Source organism: Onychomys torridus, chromosome 1, assembly GCF_903995425.1.
Source record: "Onychomys torridus chromosome 1, mOncTor1.1, whole genome shotgun sequence".
NCBI lineage: Eukaryota > Metazoa > Chordata > Mammalia > Rodentia > Cricetidae > Onychomys > Onychomys torridus.
In genome coordinates this window covers 94,248,771-94,269,265 of record NC_050443.1, presented here as the reverse complement: position 1 = coordinate 94,269,265, position 20,495 = coordinate 94,248,771, and the positions used below count along the sequence as shown (strand labels likewise).

General features: G+C 50.1%; 1 protein-coding gene across 11 annotated transcripts in view; it reads left to right on the top strand.

Moving 5' to 3' along the window:
* Positions 1–20,495, top strand: part of Plekha7 (pleckstrin homology domain containing A7) — a 185,333-nt gene that overhangs the window by 149,095 nt on the left and 15,743 nt on the right. For 7 of the 11 annotated variants that reach the window (XM_036190121.1, XM_036190112.1, XM_036190156.1 and 4 more), the window contains 11 exons: positions 1,222–1,750; positions 2,059–2,145; positions 2,681–2,800; positions 4,951–5,004; positions 11,909–11,989; positions 15,091–15,159; positions 15,323–15,403; positions 16,334–16,483; positions 17,003–17,104; positions 18,838–18,946; positions 19,092–19,318. In XM_036190121.1, the coding sequence (XP_036046014.1) occupies positions 1,222–1,750; positions 2,059–2,145; positions 2,681–2,800; positions 4,951–5,004; positions 11,909–11,989; positions 15,091–15,159; positions 15,323–15,403; positions 16,334–16,483; positions 17,003–17,104; positions 18,838–18,946; positions 19,092–19,318 (1,609 nt within the window). The remainder of the gene's footprint in view (positions 1–1,221; positions 1,751–2,058; positions 2,146–2,680; positions 2,801–4,950; positions 5,005–11,908; positions 11,990–15,090; positions 15,160–15,322; positions 15,404–16,333; positions 16,484–17,002; positions 17,105–18,837; positions 18,947–19,091; positions 19,319–20,495) is intronic. The other 4 variants (XM_036190159.1, XM_036190163.1, XM_036190150.1 and 1 more) reach the window with 3 other exon arrangements.

Sequence of the window (20,495 nt, the reverse complement as noted above, 5' to 3'; positions counted from 1 at the left end):
TTTCTTCCGTCAGGAAATGGGATAGCCAGTGGCTTCCTGTCCTACCTGGCTGTTGCATTGGTACTTTCTCAGACCATGGAGTGTGAGACACATTTTCTGTCTTTTAAGAATGTTCATCTTGGCTGGGGAAGAGATGTCTTGGGAATATTAAAATCACATCAGTTCAGAACCTTGCAAAAGTCCCATACTTAAACATCAAGTTGAATAGTAGACATACTGCAGGCTTGTGGGCCTGGGAGAAATGTGGGCCATTTTCCTGGAGAATGAGTAAGTCTTGGATAAACAGGGTGTGGGGAGCCTGAATACAGATGGAAGAGCAGTCCTGTAAGGACCAGAGGGAAGCAGACATTGGTGAAGGACCTTTTGGCTGTCAGCCACAGAGGATGCATTTCCCTTGCCGGTCTCATTAGTTCTCAGAACCCCTAGATGAAGCAGTAATACTACCTCACGTACAGGTAGGGAAACTGAGACTCAGCATTCAGTAAGCCTCCTGAGGCCACATAACCTGTGTATGGTAGAATTCAGATTCGAACCTAGCACAGGCTACACCCTACTTTTGCTTTTTGTAGTGAGAAGGTACTGAGGTGGGGGAGCTCCCTGACAGGCAGCATGGGTTGACCTCTAGGCTATTGGCCCTGGAAGGAGCAGTGAGAAGACAGCAGGATGGTGTGATGTTAGATATCAGATGTTAGCCATGAGCACCAGGCCAAGGATGTAAGCGGTACATGGGCAGTGGGGGCTGGGGAGGGTTGGGGCACACTGGGGTGATCAGATCAGGTGACTGTGTACTGGAAACACATCAGGAGGCTCCCAGAGTTGTCTGGAGGAGGAGGAACCAGTCTCTGGGTTAGAGGGTGGCAGAGGGAAGACTCCTGCTCCAGCCCTTTTCTTTGTGAGCAGTGAGGGTTGGTGCTAGGCTCCCCAGCAGCAGGAGAGAACTGAGACCTTCCCAGATCCACACACATTGCTTGCCATTGGCAGCTGGCAGGAGAGAAAGGACAGTTTAATCATGCTGGCTGAGGAATGATGGGCAAGGGAACCCATGGTGGTCCTGGCTGTCAGAGAAAATTGCCTCTGGGGTCTTCTTCAGTGAGAAGCCCTATGTGTCTGCTTCAGTCACTGTTTTGGGTCCTCATAGTCTCCCCAGTAAGCTGACCTCATGGATTTCCTTAGCTGTGTTGCTTCGTGTGATGGCCTGACATCATTCTCTCTCTCTCTCAGCTTGCCCTTAGACCAGACGACACTTCCTCGCCAGGGTCCCAGTCAGCCCCTATCCTTCCCGGAAAACTACCAGACTCTTCCCAAGAATACTAGACATCATTCTGGGAGCTCTTCCCCCCCTCCCCGGAACCTGCCCAGTGACTACAAGTACGCACAGGACCGAGCCAGCCACCTGAAGATGTCCAGTGAGGAGCGCCGGGCACACAGGGATGGTACCGTGTGGCAGCTATATGAGTGGCAGCAGAGGCAGCAGTTCCGGCATGGCAGCCCCACAGCACCCATAGGAGCTGGCTCCCCCGAGGTCATGGAGCAGGGCCGCAGCCGGAGCCTGCTGGAGGTGCCCCGCTCCATCTCCGTGCCTCCGTCTCCTTCTGACATCCCTCCTAGCCTAGGGCCTCCTAGGCCCTTCCCATCCCGGCGGCCACATACACCAGCAGAAAGGGTCACGGTGAAGCCACCTGACCAGAGGAGGAGTGTGGACATCTCTCTGGGAGGTTCTCCCAGGAAGGCACGGGGTCATGCTGGCAAGGTGAGGCCTGGGACCGTCTGCCAGGTGACTGGGGTCTGGCATTGAGGGACAGGGTCACTCAGTGGCTTCCTGGCAGCCTACAAGCAAGAAAAGGTGTTGGTGTTCAGTCAGTTCATTTATCCGTAACAACCCAACTGAGGTCTAACTCTCCAGGGACCTTTCAGTTTGCTGTGCTGTGCCCAGTGGGGACCACGGTGTATTCATTTTGGGCTCAGACAGGTGGAAGGGCACATGATAGGTGGGCCTGGTGGTGAGTGACTGAGGAGTCCTTGCCTGGCCTCAGTCTGGCTTTTCCCCTCCTGTTACAGAACTCCTCTCATGTGGACCGACGTTCCATGCCGTCCATGGGCTACATGACTCACACTGTCAGTGCTCCCAGCTTACACGGAAAATCCGTAAGTGGCCCCTCACCACCCTCTCCAGGTGATCAACATACCTTCGCATAGGAGACCCTAGCCCGTGGTATTTCCTCCCTCAGAGCCAATCAATTGCAGCCCATAGGGTAGCTTTTAACCTTTCCTTAGTGATGAGAAGACAGAGGCCCAGTGGCTCACCCAGGCTTTGTAGCAGGCTCTCCCAAGACTGAGGAGAATGGAGGAGCACATTGGGCTGGTCCCCTCTTTGGCTATCCTAGCTACCTGCTTTCTCCTTTAGCATCCCTCCTCCTCCCTGGCCTTCACTGTGATTGGTTAACTCTCCCTTCAAAGCACTCATCCTTCTGGTGAAGCTGAACTGGTGGCTTCCGGGAAAACAGTTTCCTGTGCCCTGTGCTGGTGGTGCCTTTATTTGCCCTGATGACAGAGCCAATGCGATCATTGCCTAGTGGTGTCACAGCAGTGTGGTCCCGGCACGGGGTGAAGAGTGTAGCTGCAGCCGTGCGCCCTGCCCTGCGGTGGCTGACTCCCTCCCGATGTGTCTACACGCCCGCAGCTAGAAGAGCTCTCGCTGCTGCTCACCCGGTTGCAGCGGCACCAGGCCAAGTTGGCCAGCGTGCGCAATTTCGCCGTGGGCCAGTTACTGCACCACTACTTGACCTTTCCTGCCTGCCAGGTCAGCGCCGGTGGGCTCTCCTGAGCCCCGGCAGGGATGGCCTGCCACCCATGTTCCCCTGTGCCATGTGCGCTGGTCTGTCCTGCTGGCTGGCTCTCTCCCTCTTCCTTGCCTGTTTGCTTCTGGATGCTACAGCCAGTCACTGTGGGCGACGGTGGAGCGCCCCACCCCCACCCGCTCTGGTGCAGGGGAGGGGCTGCATGGGGTGGGACACACCTGGACCTTGCTTCTTGAGCTATGCAGAGTGATTGCCAGGCTGGCATGTGGTCATCTTGTCTAAGAGCTGTGCCCTGTCACTCACGTCACTCAGCCTTGTCACTCATTGAAGACATGTGGGTCAGCCTGGAGGGAAGTGTGGAACAGCTCTTATCGTTTGTCCTGTTTAGCCTTGTAGGAACCTGTGTAGGTAAAGTGGGACCGAGTTGGCATTATGGGACAAGAGGACCCTGAAGGGGCAGTGACTCGCTGCTGTGCCCCCAGGAGCTTGCAGACCGGAGCCAGAATCCCTGTTGTAGAGTGTTAAATAGCACCAGGGCTTGGGCTTGGCATTCAGGCTTCCTGAGACTGCCCAGGGAGTGGCTCTCCTGGGCTCTTGGAACAGCTAAAGGAAACGGACTTGTGTGCACTTGTCCTTGGACAGCAGAGGTTGAGCCACATAAGCCTGGCCTCCATGTGGCACAGAGCCAGAGAGGACAGATGCGGATGCTAGGATTGTCACTTTCCTTCCCGGACCCCTTTTAGCAAGACCTGAAGGACCCAGGAAATGTAGTTAGAAAGACAGGCGTTAAGAGAGGCCATGTTAAAAACAAACAAACGTGAGTTGTGAGACTGAACAGAGGGCTCACCATCAAAGTGTGTGAGACCTGTAAATGCAGGGCGGGTGGGGCTGTCCTCTTGTGATGCCAGCCCTCCCCACCCCCCACAAGCTGCCTAGTAAGACTAGCAGTTTCAGTGAGTTCTGGGTAATTGAGAGACCCTGCCTTATCAATAAGATGGAAGAGCAATGGAGTGTTCACACATTCACACATATGTGTGTGCCCCACACATGTAAGAACATGTACACACACATGCATACCACACACACACACACACACACACAAGAAAGGAAAAGAAAAACATCTTAAGCGTGAATTTGATTTTAAACAACATGCTCCAGCTGTCTTCTCTCCTCCTGTTCAGAGTGTGGGGAAGCCAGTGGGGAAGGAGTCAGTATGGGGAAAGCCTATGCAAGCCATTGCACCCCTTACAGACAGGGCTTCCCTGCTAAAGCACTATGTGAACTTCTCGTGTGTTGTATGGGATGGTCTCGTACCAGAACTGTCTACCTTTCCCATCCTTGGCTTGCTCAGCTGGAGGCCCTCAGTCCACTGAGAACATGGTGACTGCACCATTCTTAAGCTCTTGCAAGTCTTCTGCCTCAGTTAGCCTCTGTGACCTGTTGAACAGGAGTGTGACTTGTGAGGAGCCTTATTGTCAATAATCACACTGAAGAGCTTGATGGGCCATGAGAGCTGCCACCAGCAGTCTCACCCAGGAGCCTTCCCTAGGCCCTGGTGTGGTCTCTTTGGCTTCTTGCTGAACAAAAGGAGCAAAGCTTCCAGCAAACTTGTAGCAGCTGCTACTTATCCTCCTGGAGTCAAGGTCATACTGAGACCTGCTAGATCACCAAGTTGTCTCTCTGCCTTTTCCATCCGTCCATCCACATCCCTGGGGGTCGTATTACTTCATGCACGTGAGCCAGCCCAGCCCAAAGGCTTGATGTCAAGAATGAGAGCAGTGGCATCAGTGGGAGCCTGGCTTGTGTGTGGCAAGTGCTCTTCCAGGCAGATCTCCTGGTTCTGCCTCAGGAGCCCGTCATCTACCTCACCTGCTCTACTGCCTAGCTCCCCTATTGGGTCCTCTTCATCAATCCACAGTGGGTGCAGGGATAAGCTGGCTTTCCCCATAGTGACCCCCAAGCTCTGCCATGCCAAAAGAGGGCTCTGAGTTGCAGCAAGACATCTGTGCTTTCTCCATGGCCCAGTGTGTCAGTCTGCTGTGGTCCTGTGTCTCCGGAGTTGTGTAATGTGAATGATCTACTTGAGAAGACCTGATTCTTTTAACCCCTAGTGTTTGTAACTGTTTTGTTTCTCTCTCTGCTTCCTGGGAAGGCTGATGACACCTACCTCCAGCTGAAGAAGGACCTGGAGTACCTGGATCTAAAGGTGGGTGGTAGGGCTGGAGAGATGGCTCGGTGTTCAGCTGTACTTGCTGCTCTTGCAGAGGCCCCAGGTTCAGTTCCCAGCACCCCCCTCAGGCAGCTCACTACCACCTATTACTATGTTCTAGAACATTCAATTCCCTCTGGCTTTCACCAGCACCTGCATGCAAAAGTGGGAATAAGCTCACATAGTACACACACTATTCCTAAATAAAGATAATACATCTTTGAAGGTGAGTGGCATCAGGATCCCACCTCCCACAGATACTCATCTTTCTGAGAGTATTACTTACTGAGCCCAACACTCAAAGTCTACACCCTAAGTGAAAACCATTGTCTGAATCAGAAGAACTTCATTGCTTACAGTCTGATTCTTGTGAAGTTGCTTGTGAGCCCTGTTGAGAGGTCTCTGGATTAGAGAAAGGGGGTCATGATTTTGATCTTTTTCTTTCCCCGAGTTAGACCCAGAGGTTCCTGGAAAATAGCCATTGGCTTCATCAGAGTCTCTTTTGCTGGTGGGAGTGTGTTTGGTTCATAGGGAGTGGCTAATGTGAGTTTTCAGCCACAAGTGGCTTGGTGGGTCCTTTGGGTTTGTTGATAGGTTGCAAGTTCTACATGGAGTCATGGGACCTTGAGGCCCACCCATAACCTCTCCCTTTAGAGCTGAGCACTAGGAGCCTGTGCAGGCTTAAAGCTCAGGCTCTGACTCAGCCTTCACAACAGACCTGAAGGGCTCCTGGGGAAATGGGATGCATTCTTTCCTGGAGAAAGCTGCTACCGACTTGCCACAGCCCTGTACATTCCTTCTGAGGACAGCCCTCCTTGTGCTGTGGCTGTGGAACAGACTAGAGGGGAGAAATCTTAATCAGCCCAGGGAGGGAAGGGGCCTATGGACCATGCTTATCTCTACTGCACTGTGTACCTGGCTCAAGTCATTTCTAATGCAGTGACCTTCCAGCCTCATGGGGCTCAGCTGTAGATACTAGCACCTAAGGCAGGTGGGGGTTTTCCCATGCTGACAGTCTACCAAGGATTTTGGTTTGATATCTCCCAGTTCACTTATGCATCTGTTAAGCACTTTCTGTGTGCCCAGTTGTACAGAAGACAAGGTCAGATGCAAAAAAAAAAAAAAAAAAAAAAAAAAAAAAAAAACCACCTCAGGCTCTAGTCCTAAGAAATTTCCAAATAGTATGGGCTGGGAAAAGAAATATCCCCAAATAATATTATATACAGTGATCATGCAAAGATCTATTTGGCTCACTTCTGAGCTGGAATCATGTGAATTCCTATGGGCCATGAGAAAGGCTTCGGAGGAAGTGGGGAGCATGTGAACAGAGCTTTGAGGAATCATGGCGGAGTAGTTATTAAGAAGTAGGTGGGGACAGGACCAGAGTGAGCCACAGAGAGCTGGAGTACAGTGGTGAGATCAGAGTCATGGGGTGAGGTAGAAACAAATCATGCTGACTCTTGATTCTGTCCTAGGCCTTAGGAAGGAAGGCTCAGTGAGCACAGAGATTAAAGGAGGAGAAACTGAGGCACAGACCTCAGAGCAAAAGTTCTGTTTGTCCAGACTCCAACAGAAGCTGAGTAGTGATGGCCATGTCATGTGTTTTACTTTGTTGCATTAGCTTGCATAGTAGCTCCATAAGGGAAGTAAATTACTTTCTCAAGGCCACACTGGAGACAGATAAATTTGGGTCCAGTGCTTATTCTAAAGCTTATATTCACCTTGCTACTATCCTTTCGTAACATGTCTTGTGCTGCTCTGGTTCCAAAGGCATTAAACTTTTGGGGGGGGGGCAAGCTTGGGTTTCCAATGGCTGGGAATGGATTTGATAGGCTGGAGAGGCAAGTTGCATCCAGGGGGTGCTTTCCTAACTAGGAGCTATGTCACTGGAGGGGGCATTCTGGCTGCTGATGTTGTTTGTCATGAGAACAGCTGAGCTTGTGGCCAGATTTTCCTGGTTGTGTGTCTGCCACTGCAATTACTAAGCTCTTCTCAGAGAGCTAGTCCCTAGATGAGCCTCTTCTGCAGCTGAGAGAGACTTGACTCTCCCACTGCCCGTGTGAGAGAAGATACTAGACTGTGTGTGCAGTGTTGATCAGAAAGGCTCGTGTACCTCCATGGCTTCCACCAGAGGGCAGGGACCTGCTCTGCCTTGCACAGACCCAGCTGGGATATTGGATTCTCAGAGGAGTGGCCAACTGCAGGACCCAGAGCCCAGGGTTAAGGGTTTCTAGATGAACATGTTTACAGATGTTCAAAATCAGCCTGCTAAGACTAAAAGGGTCGTTCCAGTTTCCATTGTCTGGAGTAGTGGTCCAGGGGTTTGACCATATCAGTGCTCTGCTTACCTTGATATGCTGATGTCCCCTTCACCTGCAAACTCAGGTTCTCTTCTTCCCCCAGCGTCTGAGGAGCCAGGGAGGATCTGCATAGTAGGAAGTGTGCTCCTGAGTAGACTCACAGGCAGCTGCACAGCTGCAGTGCAGTGGCAGGGAGTCAGGGACAACGTGGGAGAAAGGGAGACAGGCTGTAATGCTCTGCTGTGTCACAGTGCATTTTTTGTGGCTCTAAAGAGGATTAAGCCGAGTGGATGGCAGCTACAGGCAGACAGGGTTCAGTTGGTAGAAATGCTTTTTTCTGGAAGGGCCTTCTCTATAGCAGTGAATATCCTGTCACTGGGCTACACAGATTGGAACTCCAAGACCTATCAGTTCACAGATCTTTGACATGCTGGGCAGAATTTCCTTGGAATAAGGCGATGTGAATGTGGCACTGCAGAGGAGACAGACCAGGGAGAGATCACACACTAGGAAAGTAGATGCACTTGAGTGATCCTTGAAGACCATTCTGGTTATGAGAGACCAGCTCAGCCTCTCTAGGACCAACTTCCTCTTCCTGTGGTGGGGTGGATTGAACCTCCAGCCTCATGCATGTGGGGCCAACACCCTACCACTGAGCCATACTCAACTATGTCACCAGCCCTCTTTTTACCTTTTGTTTTAAGACAAGGTCTTACTATTAATAGATTCCCAGACTAGCATTGAATTCATTTTGTAGCCCAGGCTGGCTTTGAACTTGCACCAGCCACTCAAGTAGATGGGATAACTGCCTGGGTTCCTAAAGTCAATTTTGTGTGTGTGTATGTGTGTGTGTGTGTGTGTCTGTCTTTCTGTCTGTCTGTCTGTCTGTCTGTACAACCAGGGCCTTGTGCTTGCTGGGCAGGTGCACTACCACTGCTCTATCTCCAGTCCTTGAACAAGCTTCTCTAGAGATTTTTCCTTCCCACATCTGATCTGCTGGTTCCCTCACTCTGCTGTGTTGACTTAGGCTCTTTTATCTTCTTGACCCAAGAGCCAAGGATCCGGGACCTGTCCACCCTCGGACCAGCTGACACCAGTTTCCCGAGTTTGGTGGTGGTGTTTTCTCCCTAGCACCTTTCTCGGTTTTCCTCACTCAGATGACTATTGCTGCGATGGGGCCAGGGGATTAGATGAAGGCACCTCTTAGAAGATGCTTGTAGCGTCTGTTTGGAGAGTGCTTGCTCCTCTGGCCTTTCTCTTGTTGGTGCCAGGGCAGAAAGGACGGGGCAGTGATGAAGCTCCTGTTCTGCCTGGCAGCATGGTCACCTGGTGCATTGGTGTTAATTCTCTCAGTGTCTGGCAATGTGGGCACCTAGTGCATTGGTGTTAATTCTCTCCTCAGTGACCCCAAGTGATAGGAACTACTGTCCCTATCCTGTTAGCCAAGAACCCGAGTCTCAGAGACTTAAAGGACTTCTGCAAAGTTCCATGAGTGTAACTGACTTCAGCCCTGAGTTTGTCGTCTTTGGGCTGTGTTTCCATCATGGAAATTCTGCTTCCCAGGACCTGCACTGCGTTGATTGGCTTCCAAGAGTAGGCTGTGATGGGGTCGCTGTTGTCCATAGCATTTAAACAAATTGTTCCTTCAGACAGAGTCTAGTAGTGTTGCCCAGTTTGTTCTCAAATACCTGGGCTCAAGTGATGCTCCTGGCTGTGTGCCTGTACTCCTGGCTCTGAGCTATTGGTAGACAGCTGCGAAACACATTCACACAACGTTGAGCGGGGTCTCTTCTGCTGCTCAGACAATGTCTTTGCAAATACAGAAGGTTGCCTTCAACCCCAGGAAGTTCCTTGTCTCTGGGGAGGAGTGTAACACTGTGTGCTCTCTCTGACAGTTTGAGCCTGAGATTAGGACTTGTCGGTTTTCAAAGTCAGCTTCTGGGGCAGAGTTTTTTAGGTTGTTATCTAGGGCATCAGCTATTTCTAGAACACCTAGGAACTTGATTTTTAAAAATATAGATCTGAACCAGGTATGATGATACATACCTGTGGATCTTGCTTCTTAGGGGACTGAAATAGGAGGATGATTTGAGCCTGTAAATTACAGGCCAGCTTACAGAACATAATGACTTCTTCCCTTAAAAAAAAAAAAAAAATTCAAGGTGGTGGTGTATACCTTTAATTCCAGCACTTGGCAAGCAGAGGCAGGTGGATCTGTGAGTTTGAGGCCAGCCTGGTCTACAGAGTGAGTTCCAGGACAGGTAGGACTACACAGAGAATCTTGAAAAACAAAATAAAACAACAAAAAAAATTTTTTTTAGGCTAGGCATAGTGGCTCACGCCTTGGATCCCAGGACTGAGAGGCAAAGGTGGGTGGATCTCTGTGAGCTTGAGGCCAGCCTGGTCTACATAGGGAGTTCCAGGACAGCCACCAAAGCTTCCCATAGAGACCTTGTCTCAAAGAACAAGTCAACAAACTTCAGAGCCTGGCATGATCCATGCCTGCAGTTTCAGCACTCAGTAGGACAGAGGCAGAAGGATTGCTTCAAGTTCAAAGCCAACCTGGGTTACATAATTCCAGGCCAGCCAAAGATGCATAGACCCTGACTCAAAAATGAATGAATGAATGAATGAGTAAATAAATAAATAAATAAATAAGTGAATGAATGAATGAATGAATGAATGAATGAATACCAGGGGTTGTAGGTAAAGTAGGTAAAGGTACTTGCTGCTAAGCCCCATGACCTGAATTTGATCCCCAGGACCCATGTAGTGGAAGGAGAGAACTAACTCCAAGCTGACTTCTGGCACACACACACACACCCCACACACACACACACTATAGGATGCACACACAGATAAGTAAGTAAATATGTTTTGTTTTTAAGGCAAATCTGGAGGTCTCTACTGAGTTAGCACTCTTGATCTCAAGCTCTGGTATGACTCTTGTGCACACTAAATGTTGAGGTCTGCCGTTCAGGGACAGAGATTACTCTCCCAGCCTGTGAGCTAAACAAACCCCTGGGGAACTTTGAAAATGCACATTAATACTTGAGTGCCATGCTGAGAGACTCTGACTTAATTGATAATATTCAAGCATTACTCTTTAAAAACCAGACCAAAAAACAATTCCTTAGTGTTTTTAAAGTGCAGCCAGGGTTGAGAAAGATTGCCTCAAAGTGATTTGTTTGTATTTGTTTGTTTGTTTGTTTTGAGACACTGTCTTACCTATCCCAGGTTGTTTTTGAATGCCCAATGACCTTGAACTTGTATCTTCCTGCCTCTGTTCCTGAGTCTGGGATTATAGGTGTATCTATTCCTGGTTTATGTGGTACTAGATGGAGCCCAGGGTTTCGTGAAGGCTAGACAAGCCCTGTACGAACTGAGCTCCACCTCCCTCAGAAGTGGTGGTTCTCAAAGTGTGGTCTCCGACCAGCTACAGCAGCGGACACCTGGGAATCTGTTAGGAATGGAAAATCTTGAGTCCTACTCCAGGCCTGCCTCTGCCTGAGCCTTCCAGGTGATTCTGCACACTGAAGTTGGAGAGCCAGCATAGGAATCCTGATGTCAGACTAGAGGTATAACTTGGGATAAAATAGTTGTCTAGTATACCTAAGGCCCTGGTTCAGTATCCAACCCTCTAATAAAAGATAAAACTAGCTGGGCAGTGGTGGCACATGCCTTTAATCCCAGCACTCGGGCGGCAGAGGCAGGCGGATCTTTGTGAGTTTGAGGCCAGTCTGGTCTACAGAGCAAGATCCAGGAAAGGCACAAAGCTACACAGAGATACCCCGTCTCGAAAAACCAAAAAAAAAGATAAAACTTCTGTTGGCCTGGGATCTACTCACCCAGAGGGTGGGGACAGTGTTTTGGTTTTTTCTTTCTTTGCATTTCTTTAATCTGTCTGTGTGCTTATGGTAAGGCTGGAGGTGTGTGTGTGTGTGTGTGTGTGTGTGTGTGTGTGTGTGTGTGTGTGTGTGTATTAAGGCATGCATGTGGAGGAGCTGATTCTCTCCTTCCACCACGTGGGTCCCAGGATTGCGCTCAGGTCCTCAGGTTCGGTGGCAGCCTTGCCTACTGGGCCGTCTCGAAGGCCTGGCAGACCATCTCCAGCTCCAGTTATGAGCATTTGGGACCGTTGGTTAGACATGGACGTTTAGCTGCCCCGCACATGTGGAGGTGAAATTCAAGGACTTTCTGTGTAAAATAATTGTTAGAAATGAGACGAGGGCATGGATCCTCTCTAAGCCAAGCTTCCAGATGTCACAGATGTAGAGAGGGAGGCAGGAGGAAGTGGATCTCTTCTGTCAGGCTTCCCCTTGCCTTCTGCAGAAGAAGTAGGAAGGAAGTGAGCCAGGAAGTGGCCCTTGTGCATGGTCAGTCTACACAGCCCCCTGCCCCCAAAGTAAGCAAAGCTGATTAGGCCTGTTCTTCAGAGGCAGGCGACCAGTCAGGAGTTCCCGAACCAAGCCTGTCCTAACTGTCTGCGCGCCTTGCTGCAAAGGTTCCCCTTCGCCAACCCCCAGACTGTGGCTGCTTCAAGTGTCGTTGGATGTCTTACCTGTTACGTTTTGTTGTATTTGCCTTTCTGTTCGGAACAGATTAAAAATAATGAACCTTTGATCAACGTGCTTTACAAAGTGCTGAAGAAGTCAGCACGGGGCTGTCGGCCCGGGAGAAGCGTAAGATGATCGGATCCGTGTCTCCAGGCGGGGCCATTCCATTGCTTCTGGCTCAGGGCCGGCATCATCACTTGCTTAAGCAGTTGCTCTCCTGATGCCCCACGCTTCCTGCAAGTCATTTCGGTTGATTTTCTTTAACCCAAAGCTCTCTTCAGCATTGTGGCCAATACATTGGGCTGAGCTGCTCATCTGTGGTGTCCTGTGGCTCCATCTTTTGTGTTGTAGAGGGATGGGGAGCTTGCCTGGCTGCCATCAGCTTGTGTATGTCTCCATCCTCATTTGTCTGCCTCCACATAGATAGGGCTGAGCATGACTTTCTTGGGAGGGAGGGAGCAGCAGTTCCTAACCACTTTAGAGCAGCCTTAGATGCCACTGTCTCTGGGGCAGGGTGTCGACAGGCAGGTCTCCTCTGGAACTGGATGGCCACCCTTTGGATGGTCTCTTTTGCAATGTTGCCAGCTCTTGGGACCTTCTGAGGGAGGCTACAGATGTGGGGCAGGGAGGGGGGCAGATGTCATGTCCTGAAGTGGTAGAGGAGAAGTGAGTTGGTCCATGGGCCCTGAGTCTCTTGTAGAGATTCTTTAAAATGAGTGAGGACCCAAGACCTTTGATTTTTCTGGTGCCAGATAGCGGGGACACTTGTTGACATTTTAAGTGGATATAAATACTGTAATCACAGAGCACAATTTAAAGAGGGAAACTTAGCTGCCACATATGACTTGTGGCTATAACTATTCATTAGAGCATCCTTTCTTCTCTGGAACAGAGCTAAGCTCAAGGACCTCTGAGCTGTATAGGAGCTTTCAGGAAGCTGGTGTCCTATGGCCTGCGACCTTTACTCCATTGAAAGCCAAACCAGCCAGTCTGATTTTAACATGTTCATGAACTCACTCAGCAAACCTTCTCTGTATCTCTTCAATATGCCAGGTCCTGGCTGGGCTTCAAGGCTAGAAAATACATCACTGTCTCCACAGTGACCCCTAATGTGGTTAATGTATCTGGAGAGAACTGGGCAAACCTCATTGTAATCGGATACTCTGAGCACCACAGATGTGTCAGGCACCCTGTGAGAGGGATACCTTGTAGGGCCCCAGACCTACTCAAAGGGAAGAAGAAAGGCAAGCACTTTGAATTCCTAGCTCCCAACATCCTATAAACAGCATATTAAAGAGGACAAGAGAGGCCTATTTCTTAGAAAAGAGGGAATGTGACTATCCCCAGAGAGAGAGAGAGTTGGATTCAGAGCCGCTGAGGACAGCAGTGAAGGGCACATTCGGGGGATGCCACCAGAAGCTTAATTTAGATTTCACTTTCTCAGAATGCCTTTGTGTGTAGACACCTCATTTCTTTCCTGATGGTGCTGGATAAATGAGGCGTTGCTCAGTTAGATCCTCTGCCTTATTTAAGCATCAGAGACTTCCTCAATAAAAAGCTTCAGGGGAAAAGGGGGAAGAGTTTGCTGGGGGAGATCCCCAGAGTGCACCTCAATTTGAAAGCAATTTCTAGCTGGTTAACGAGCCTAGGCCAGCTTCTTCAGAGAAGCTACCCACTCATGCCCTCCCCTTGGGAGGGATCATTGCAGGGCTCCATATGTTCAAACTGTGTGTACATACAAGTATGTACACATACTCTGACACAGACCCCAAGAAGTTCCATGAATGCTTGCTGAGTGCCTTCCCTTATGCCAGGCCTTATACTCAGGCTTTACCACAAAATAAACAAGGCCAGAGTCCCTGCTCCTTGCTATGTGGCCAAAAGGAATCAGTCCTCAGCTAAAAGCAAGAAGTCATTTCATGGGGTAGTAAGATGGCCCAGAAGTTAAGAGCACTGGCTACACTTCTAGAAGGCATGGTTTTCATTCCCAGCACCTTCATGGCAACTCACAACTATCTGTAACTCTAATTACAGGAGATCCAACACCCTCTCTGGCCTTCATGAGTACACAGACTCATGCATATGGTACATAGACATACATGCAGGCAAAACACCCATACATTTAAAATGAATAATATTTTTTAAAGAAGTCATTTGGTGCTGGCTTAGACTTGCTGAGGTAGAGTGTAGAACAGTTGGGCACGTGATGTGGTTAATCTGAAGGGATGATTGACAATGAATTTTGACTCCTGGGTTACTCTAGCAAACTTCTTGAGCCTTCCAAATGGAGTGGGAAGAAAACACAGGCTATCTTTCCAGCAACTGTCTGTCTATTCATCCTAGGGCCTTCTGCCTAACACATACACATTACTTGCCTCTGCTATGATTACCCTGTGCTCCATGTCCACTGGTCAGAGCTTCCAAACAGAACAGAGATGGGCTCACGATTTGAGATGCATTAAAGCTGGCTTTGTCTTGGCCATGGGAGCCCACCCACATCCACACAGCCTGTGACAGAAGGTGCCTCATGGAAGTGGAAGAATGGGGTAGAGAGTTGGAATCAGCTGCTTGGGTGCCGATGGGAGCAGGAAGGCAGCAAGCTGCCTGTTTACAGTTGACTGAGGATGTGGAATGGGATGCTCCACTGGTCTGGAAGCGTGGGGGACTTGTTCATTGTTTTGTTGAGATGGGAAGACAGGTGTTAAGTCACATGAGGACAACCAAGCCTTGTTGTCTGGGTGTGACTCTAAAAACACTAGCTGGACCTCACCTGGGCTCCTTCTCCCTCTGGCTGGATCTTTTAACAGCCGAAGGTGAGGGAGATTCTCAGAGACCTGAAACAGGCTGGGCATGGGGTGTAGACCTGTGTTTATCCCTAGGTGCCATAGCAGGCCTCTCTTATCCTTGGCAAATCTCCAAAGACCCACAGAAATGTGTCATGCTCTTTGGGCAAACACCTTTAAAATTGATAACCCTGTAACTTGAGTACCTGCATTTTCTTTAGTTTGAGAAATTTAATAGTATTAGGATCACCAAAAGGTTTTGGTTTTTCCATAAAATGAAGTAGGCATTAAAACAATGTAGATAGTCCTCAAGTTTTTGCCCATTTTGTGCCATGAGCCTCTGCCTCTGCTGAGACTTCCACCTCCATCCACCATAGGACTAACCTTCCTTCCTGAGTTTTGGCTCCACACACCAAGTTAATCATTAAATTGTTCACCTCCCAGATGACAGGCCGAGATCTTCTTAAGGATCGAAGTCTGAAGCCGATGAAGATCGCGGAGAGTGACATTGATGTGAGTGACCAGTGACAGGCACCTCCTGACTGGACCTGGGCAGCTTCCCAAAGGCTCTGGGGGTGCTCTGGCCAGAGGCTTTCTGCTCTTGTTCCTGAGGCCAGGCCCTGTTCTCACTCACCCCCACCCCACCCCACCCTCTCCAACTTGTTCTTGCTTATAGGTCAAGCTGAGTGTGTTCTGTGAACAAGACAGGATCCTCCAGGACTTGGAAGACAAGATCCGAGCTCTCAAGGAGAATAAAGTATGCATGGCCTTTGCGTCGTAGTGGGGTGGGTGGAGGGCATGCGTCACTCTTGTCTGTGCTGAAATCACGTTTGCACTCTCATGTTAGCATCAATCAACAGGGGGGCGGGGGTATAGCTCAGGTAATAGAGTGCTTGCCTAACATGCGCGGAGCCCCAGCTTCCATCCTCAGCATCACATATAAACCAGGTATGGTTAGCACACACCTATAACTCTAGCCCTTGGAAGGTAGACTCTAGGGGGAATTGGAATTTTAAGGTCATCCTCTGCTACACAGTGTTTGGTTCTCCTTAAAAACCACACACACACACACACACACACACACACACACAAAGAATACATAAACAGGTGTTAGTTTATTCAGTCTCTTTTGTCTAAGGGTGTTCCACAGAGACTCGCATCTGAGCCTCCCCTCCTTTCAGGGAGAACCCCAGTCTGCAGGTCTGGTGGCTTGACATGTGAAACCCAAAGGGCTGCCTTGGAGAGTGGCCTTTGTCACAGTGACAAAGCCTTTCACTTCCTTGGGCTCCTTTCCCCTGGGATCTGGGCTGTAAAGGCAGCAAGTCTAGATGGGAAGACAGGCGTGAGCTAAAGGCACAGTAGTACTCTCAGAGCGACTTTTTTCCTTTTCTGTGGTGGTGAAGGCCTGTGGCGTGCCGTTTTGTCACAGGGCTTACTTACTAAGTTCTCCTGCATCTCTTCCTTTGTCTCCATACACTCTATAAGGAATCAGAAGGTTCTGCACCCACCTTCTAGATGAGAAAACAGGCCTGGAGAGTTTTGGAGACTTGCCTCCTGGGCCAGTCTGAGCTGCTGTCTGAAGCCCTGTGTCTTTGCTCCAGCTCAGACTGGCTTCTTTGGCCTCAGTCATTTGCTTCCTTTGGGGACAGCCCTCCCATCCTGTCGCTCTTGGCCCTCTCTGGCACAGGACCAGCTAGAATCCGTGCTGGAGGTGCTGCACAGGCAGACAGAGCAATACCGAGACCAGCCACAACACCTGGACAAGATCGCCTGCCAGCAGAGGCTCCTGCAGGAGGACCTCGTCCACATCCGGGCAGAGCTTTGCAGAGAGTCCACGGTGTGTAGAGGGTGAAGAGGTGACAGACACTTTCCCTGGGGGCTGGCCATGGCTGTGTTCCCATCAGCCCTGCTGTTGAGTTGAAGGCCAGGGGTGAGAACTTGTCACCGCCTCCTTGTGGCGGGTTATCTGGGGTAACATGGCTGGCTCTCCTCACCTTAGGCTTCTTTCCATCAGGATAGTTGAGGGAGACCCAGTTTCGTGGAGAAGTCTTCAGGCTGTATTCTAGACCATGCTCAGTGCGCTCTAAGATGTCAGAATTTCTGCCGTTGCAGTTGTCAGTCCAGTGTGGTGCTGACATCCCAGCAGGGCAGGGGGAAGCCATCTTGAGGTGGGGAGTGGGCAGCACATAGCCAGTCACACGCTCTCATCTGCTTTCCACCAGGCTGCCTAAGCCTCCCCTTCTCGTTCACCTAGCAGGCAGCAGGTTAGGGGTGGGTGTTCGGGAGGTGGGGGACTGGGCTGTGGGGGAGCAGCGTGAGGGGCATCTGGGGACCAGAGTGTTTCCTTGGCCAATAGGAGATGGAAAATGCCTGGAATGAGTACCTGAAGTTGGAGAGGGATGTGGAGCAGCTGAAGCAGACCCTGCAGGAGCAACACAGAAGAGCCTTTTTCTTCCAGGTGACCAAGAAAGGGTTGTCACCTCCCCCGACTCCCTAGCCTCCTGTCAGCTCTGTGAGCTCTGCCAAGCAGCTATGCCAGGCTCTCCCTTCGGGATTCCTTCTGCCACGATGAGAGGCCTCACCTCAGTTCCCCGCTTTCTCGATGCCTATCCCTCAGTGTTTGGGAAGAGCTGGTCCATCAAAAGATCAGAGCCAAGAGGAACTCAGTCTAGTACCCGTACCCACCTGGAGGGCACTTTGGAGGGCCAGGGCGAGTTTCTCCTAGATTCCCTGGACCACAGTAGCAAGTCCAGTCTCTGTCTTGCTTCTGGCAGTGACTCCTTGGCCTGAGGAGAGAGTGTGAATTCAGTCCCTGGAGGCTCCTGTTCTTTCATTTATGCTCATTTGCCTTTCTGGAGGCCAGGCTAGGTGATCCCTATCTCTGACCCCTGGCCTATTGGAAAAGGTGGTTTTAGCTCAAAGGTCAGGCCATTCTAGCTGGCCCATGTTCCCCTATTGTGATAAGCATCAGGCTTCTCTCCCACCCTCAAATTTTTAAATATGGAAAGTGGCCTGCTCTCCAGCTCTGCTTCAGGTCTGTCTCTTTTTTCTTGGTTCTCTGACATCGATTCAGTGTATTTGAATCAGCAAGTGTTCCTGGAGGCTTCTTGTGCACAGGGCAGCATCCTATGCCACTTTGGGAGCTGGCCTTGCTCAATGACAATGGAGTTCTGACCCAGAGGAGACTCTGGATATTGTGCTAACCCTGGGACACCAAGGAAGTTCTTTGGGGACCCTCCCTCCCACAGGCCTAATGTTCTCCACTCACTCAGATGGTTCTGGGGATCCCCCTACCCCATGGGCCTAGTGTCCTCCACTCAGGTGGTTCTGGGAGACCAGCCCAGGACACTGGAGACTCTTGCCTCTGGTTCAGGGGTGACCTTAGAGTATCCCCAGAATATTCTTTTCTCCTACTGTTATTTCCCCCCATAATTCTCTTCACTGGAGACATTCCACAGTATGTAGTGTAACAGCTTGAATGTACTAAGCGACTGCTATTGATAAAATCTTCCCAACATTGTTTCTAGTTGTTGCTGAGGTATGTCTGTTGCCCATGGTTTTTGAGACAGGTCTCACTATATAACCCAGACTGGGCTTGAACTTGAAATGCTAATCTTAACTCTTCTTCTTCTTCTTCTTCTTTTTTTTTCTTTTCTTTTTTTGAGCTAGAGTTTCATCATGTAGCCCAGACTGGCCTCCAACTATGTAGACGACCAGGACTGCCTCTGCCTCCCGAGTGCTGTCAGGAAGGGTCTAAGAATTCTCTTGAGCAGTGTCAAGTCCATTCACATGTTGTGCAGCCATATTCCAGAATTTTCCACCTTGTGAAACTGAAAATATGTTGTCTGCCCCCCACCGACACCCCCGTCCTGGCTTCCCCTGTTCTCTTCCCTGTGTCTGTGAGATTGACCAGGTGTTGTATACATCATTTGAGTCCTATGCTGTTCAAGGCAGTCTATCTTAAGTGAGGTAAAGCAGGCCAGTTGAGCTGGTGAGCACTGCCCCCAGCATTCCTCACTGGTCTGCTTCTCAAGGAGACTTTGAGTAGGCTTGGTGCTTGCCCTGGCAGGTTTTCAAAGGTTCACCACCCCTATGATGAGGGACTCTGACTGAAGAGGTATCACAAATCCTCAGAAGAAAGTTCTAGTGAGGAGCCAAGAAGATCCTGAACCAGCCCCCTGTCTTCCCCAGGAGAAGTCACAGATACAGAAGGACCTGTGGAGAATCGAAGATGTCATGGCGGGCTTGAGTGTGAATAAAGAGAACTACAGAGTCCTGGTGGGGTCTGTCAGAAATCCAGGTAAGAGAGCAACCATCTTCCTGAATGTAGGCACAGGGTGAGGCAGGTGGGATGGCCCTCAGAGGGGCTGGGTCTCCATGGTAGTGACCTCACCTGTGCCCCAAGAACCAGGGTATTGACTCCACCCTTGTATGTTTCTGTCCAGAAAGAAAAACGGTGCCTTTGTCCCCTCACCCCTCCGTGCCTTCACTCTCTCCAACTGAGAGCAAGCCGGCCCTGCAGCCTAGTCCTCCCACCAGCCCTGTGCGGACTCCTCTGGAGGTCCGACTCTTTCCACAGCTGCAGACCTACGTGCCATACCGACCTCACCCGCCCCAGCTGAGGAAAGTGACGTCCCCTCTTCAGTCACCAACCAAGGCAAAGCCTCAGGTGGTAAGCTGTGGCAGCGAGGAGCTGAGGGCATGCTGTGTGACTTCTTCAGAGAGATGAGTAGAAGTCTGTTTACCTCACATGAAGCACAGACAACAGACCAAAGAAGTGACTCCACCCGAGTACCTGGTGACCAAGGAGTTTAGTGGGCTTCCTTAAGCAGGGGTGAAGTGTGGCTTACAGTGACGTGAGTGGCGCCTCGGCACCTGTAGAGTAGCAGGTGCACCCCAGCCTGGGTAATGACTCACAGAAGGTGCACTGGCAGAATCACTGTGTGTAATCCATCCTGAGATCTCCTTCCCCAACCCCGATGTGAGGTACAAACTAGAGCAGGAGCCTGCTGGACTGAGGCTGCTGGTGACTGTGAGGTGCCTGGCAGCCAGGGTTGGGCACAGAGGTTTCATTGGCTCCTTGGGCAAATCAGAGCCACCTCAGTTTCTTCCTGAGCATATGATGGAACCTGGGTGCTCTGGAAGAGCAGTCAGTGCTTTTGACTGTTGACAGCCCCGATTTTACTATTTTGTGTGGTTGTTTTAGACATTTATATTTGTGTAACAGAAGTGTCTGTCCTGGGGCTGGAAAGATGGCTCAGCAGTTAAGAGCACCCATACGGCAGCTAACACTAACTGTAACCCCGTTCCAGGGGATCTGATGCTATCTTCTGGCCTCCGTGAGCACCAAGTACTTGTGCACAGATGTTCATGCAGACAAAATACCTATACACATAAAATAAAAATAAACATAAAAAGTTTTAAAGAAGGATCTAGGAGCTGATTGAGTGATTGAGAGCGCTTGATGCTCTTCCAGAGGATCTAAGTTTGTTCCCAGCACCAACATTAGGTGGCTCACAACCACTTACAACTCCAGCTCCAGATCTGAACTCTCTGGCTTCCAAGGGCATTTGCACCCATTTACACATACCTAATACATGCACCCACATATAATGGAAGATTTTTATTAAAATAGCCATTTTGAAAATGACATTAAAATGTGTTAGTGATCTGGGTGGTGGTGGCACATGCTTTAATCCCAGCACTCGGGAGGCAGAGGCAGGCGGATCTATGAGTTCAAGGCCAGCCAGGACTACACAGAGAAACCCTATCTCAAAAAACAAAAACAAACAAACAAAAAATGTGTCGGTGAACAATAATCAGGGCACATCCTTTATGTGCCAACACTT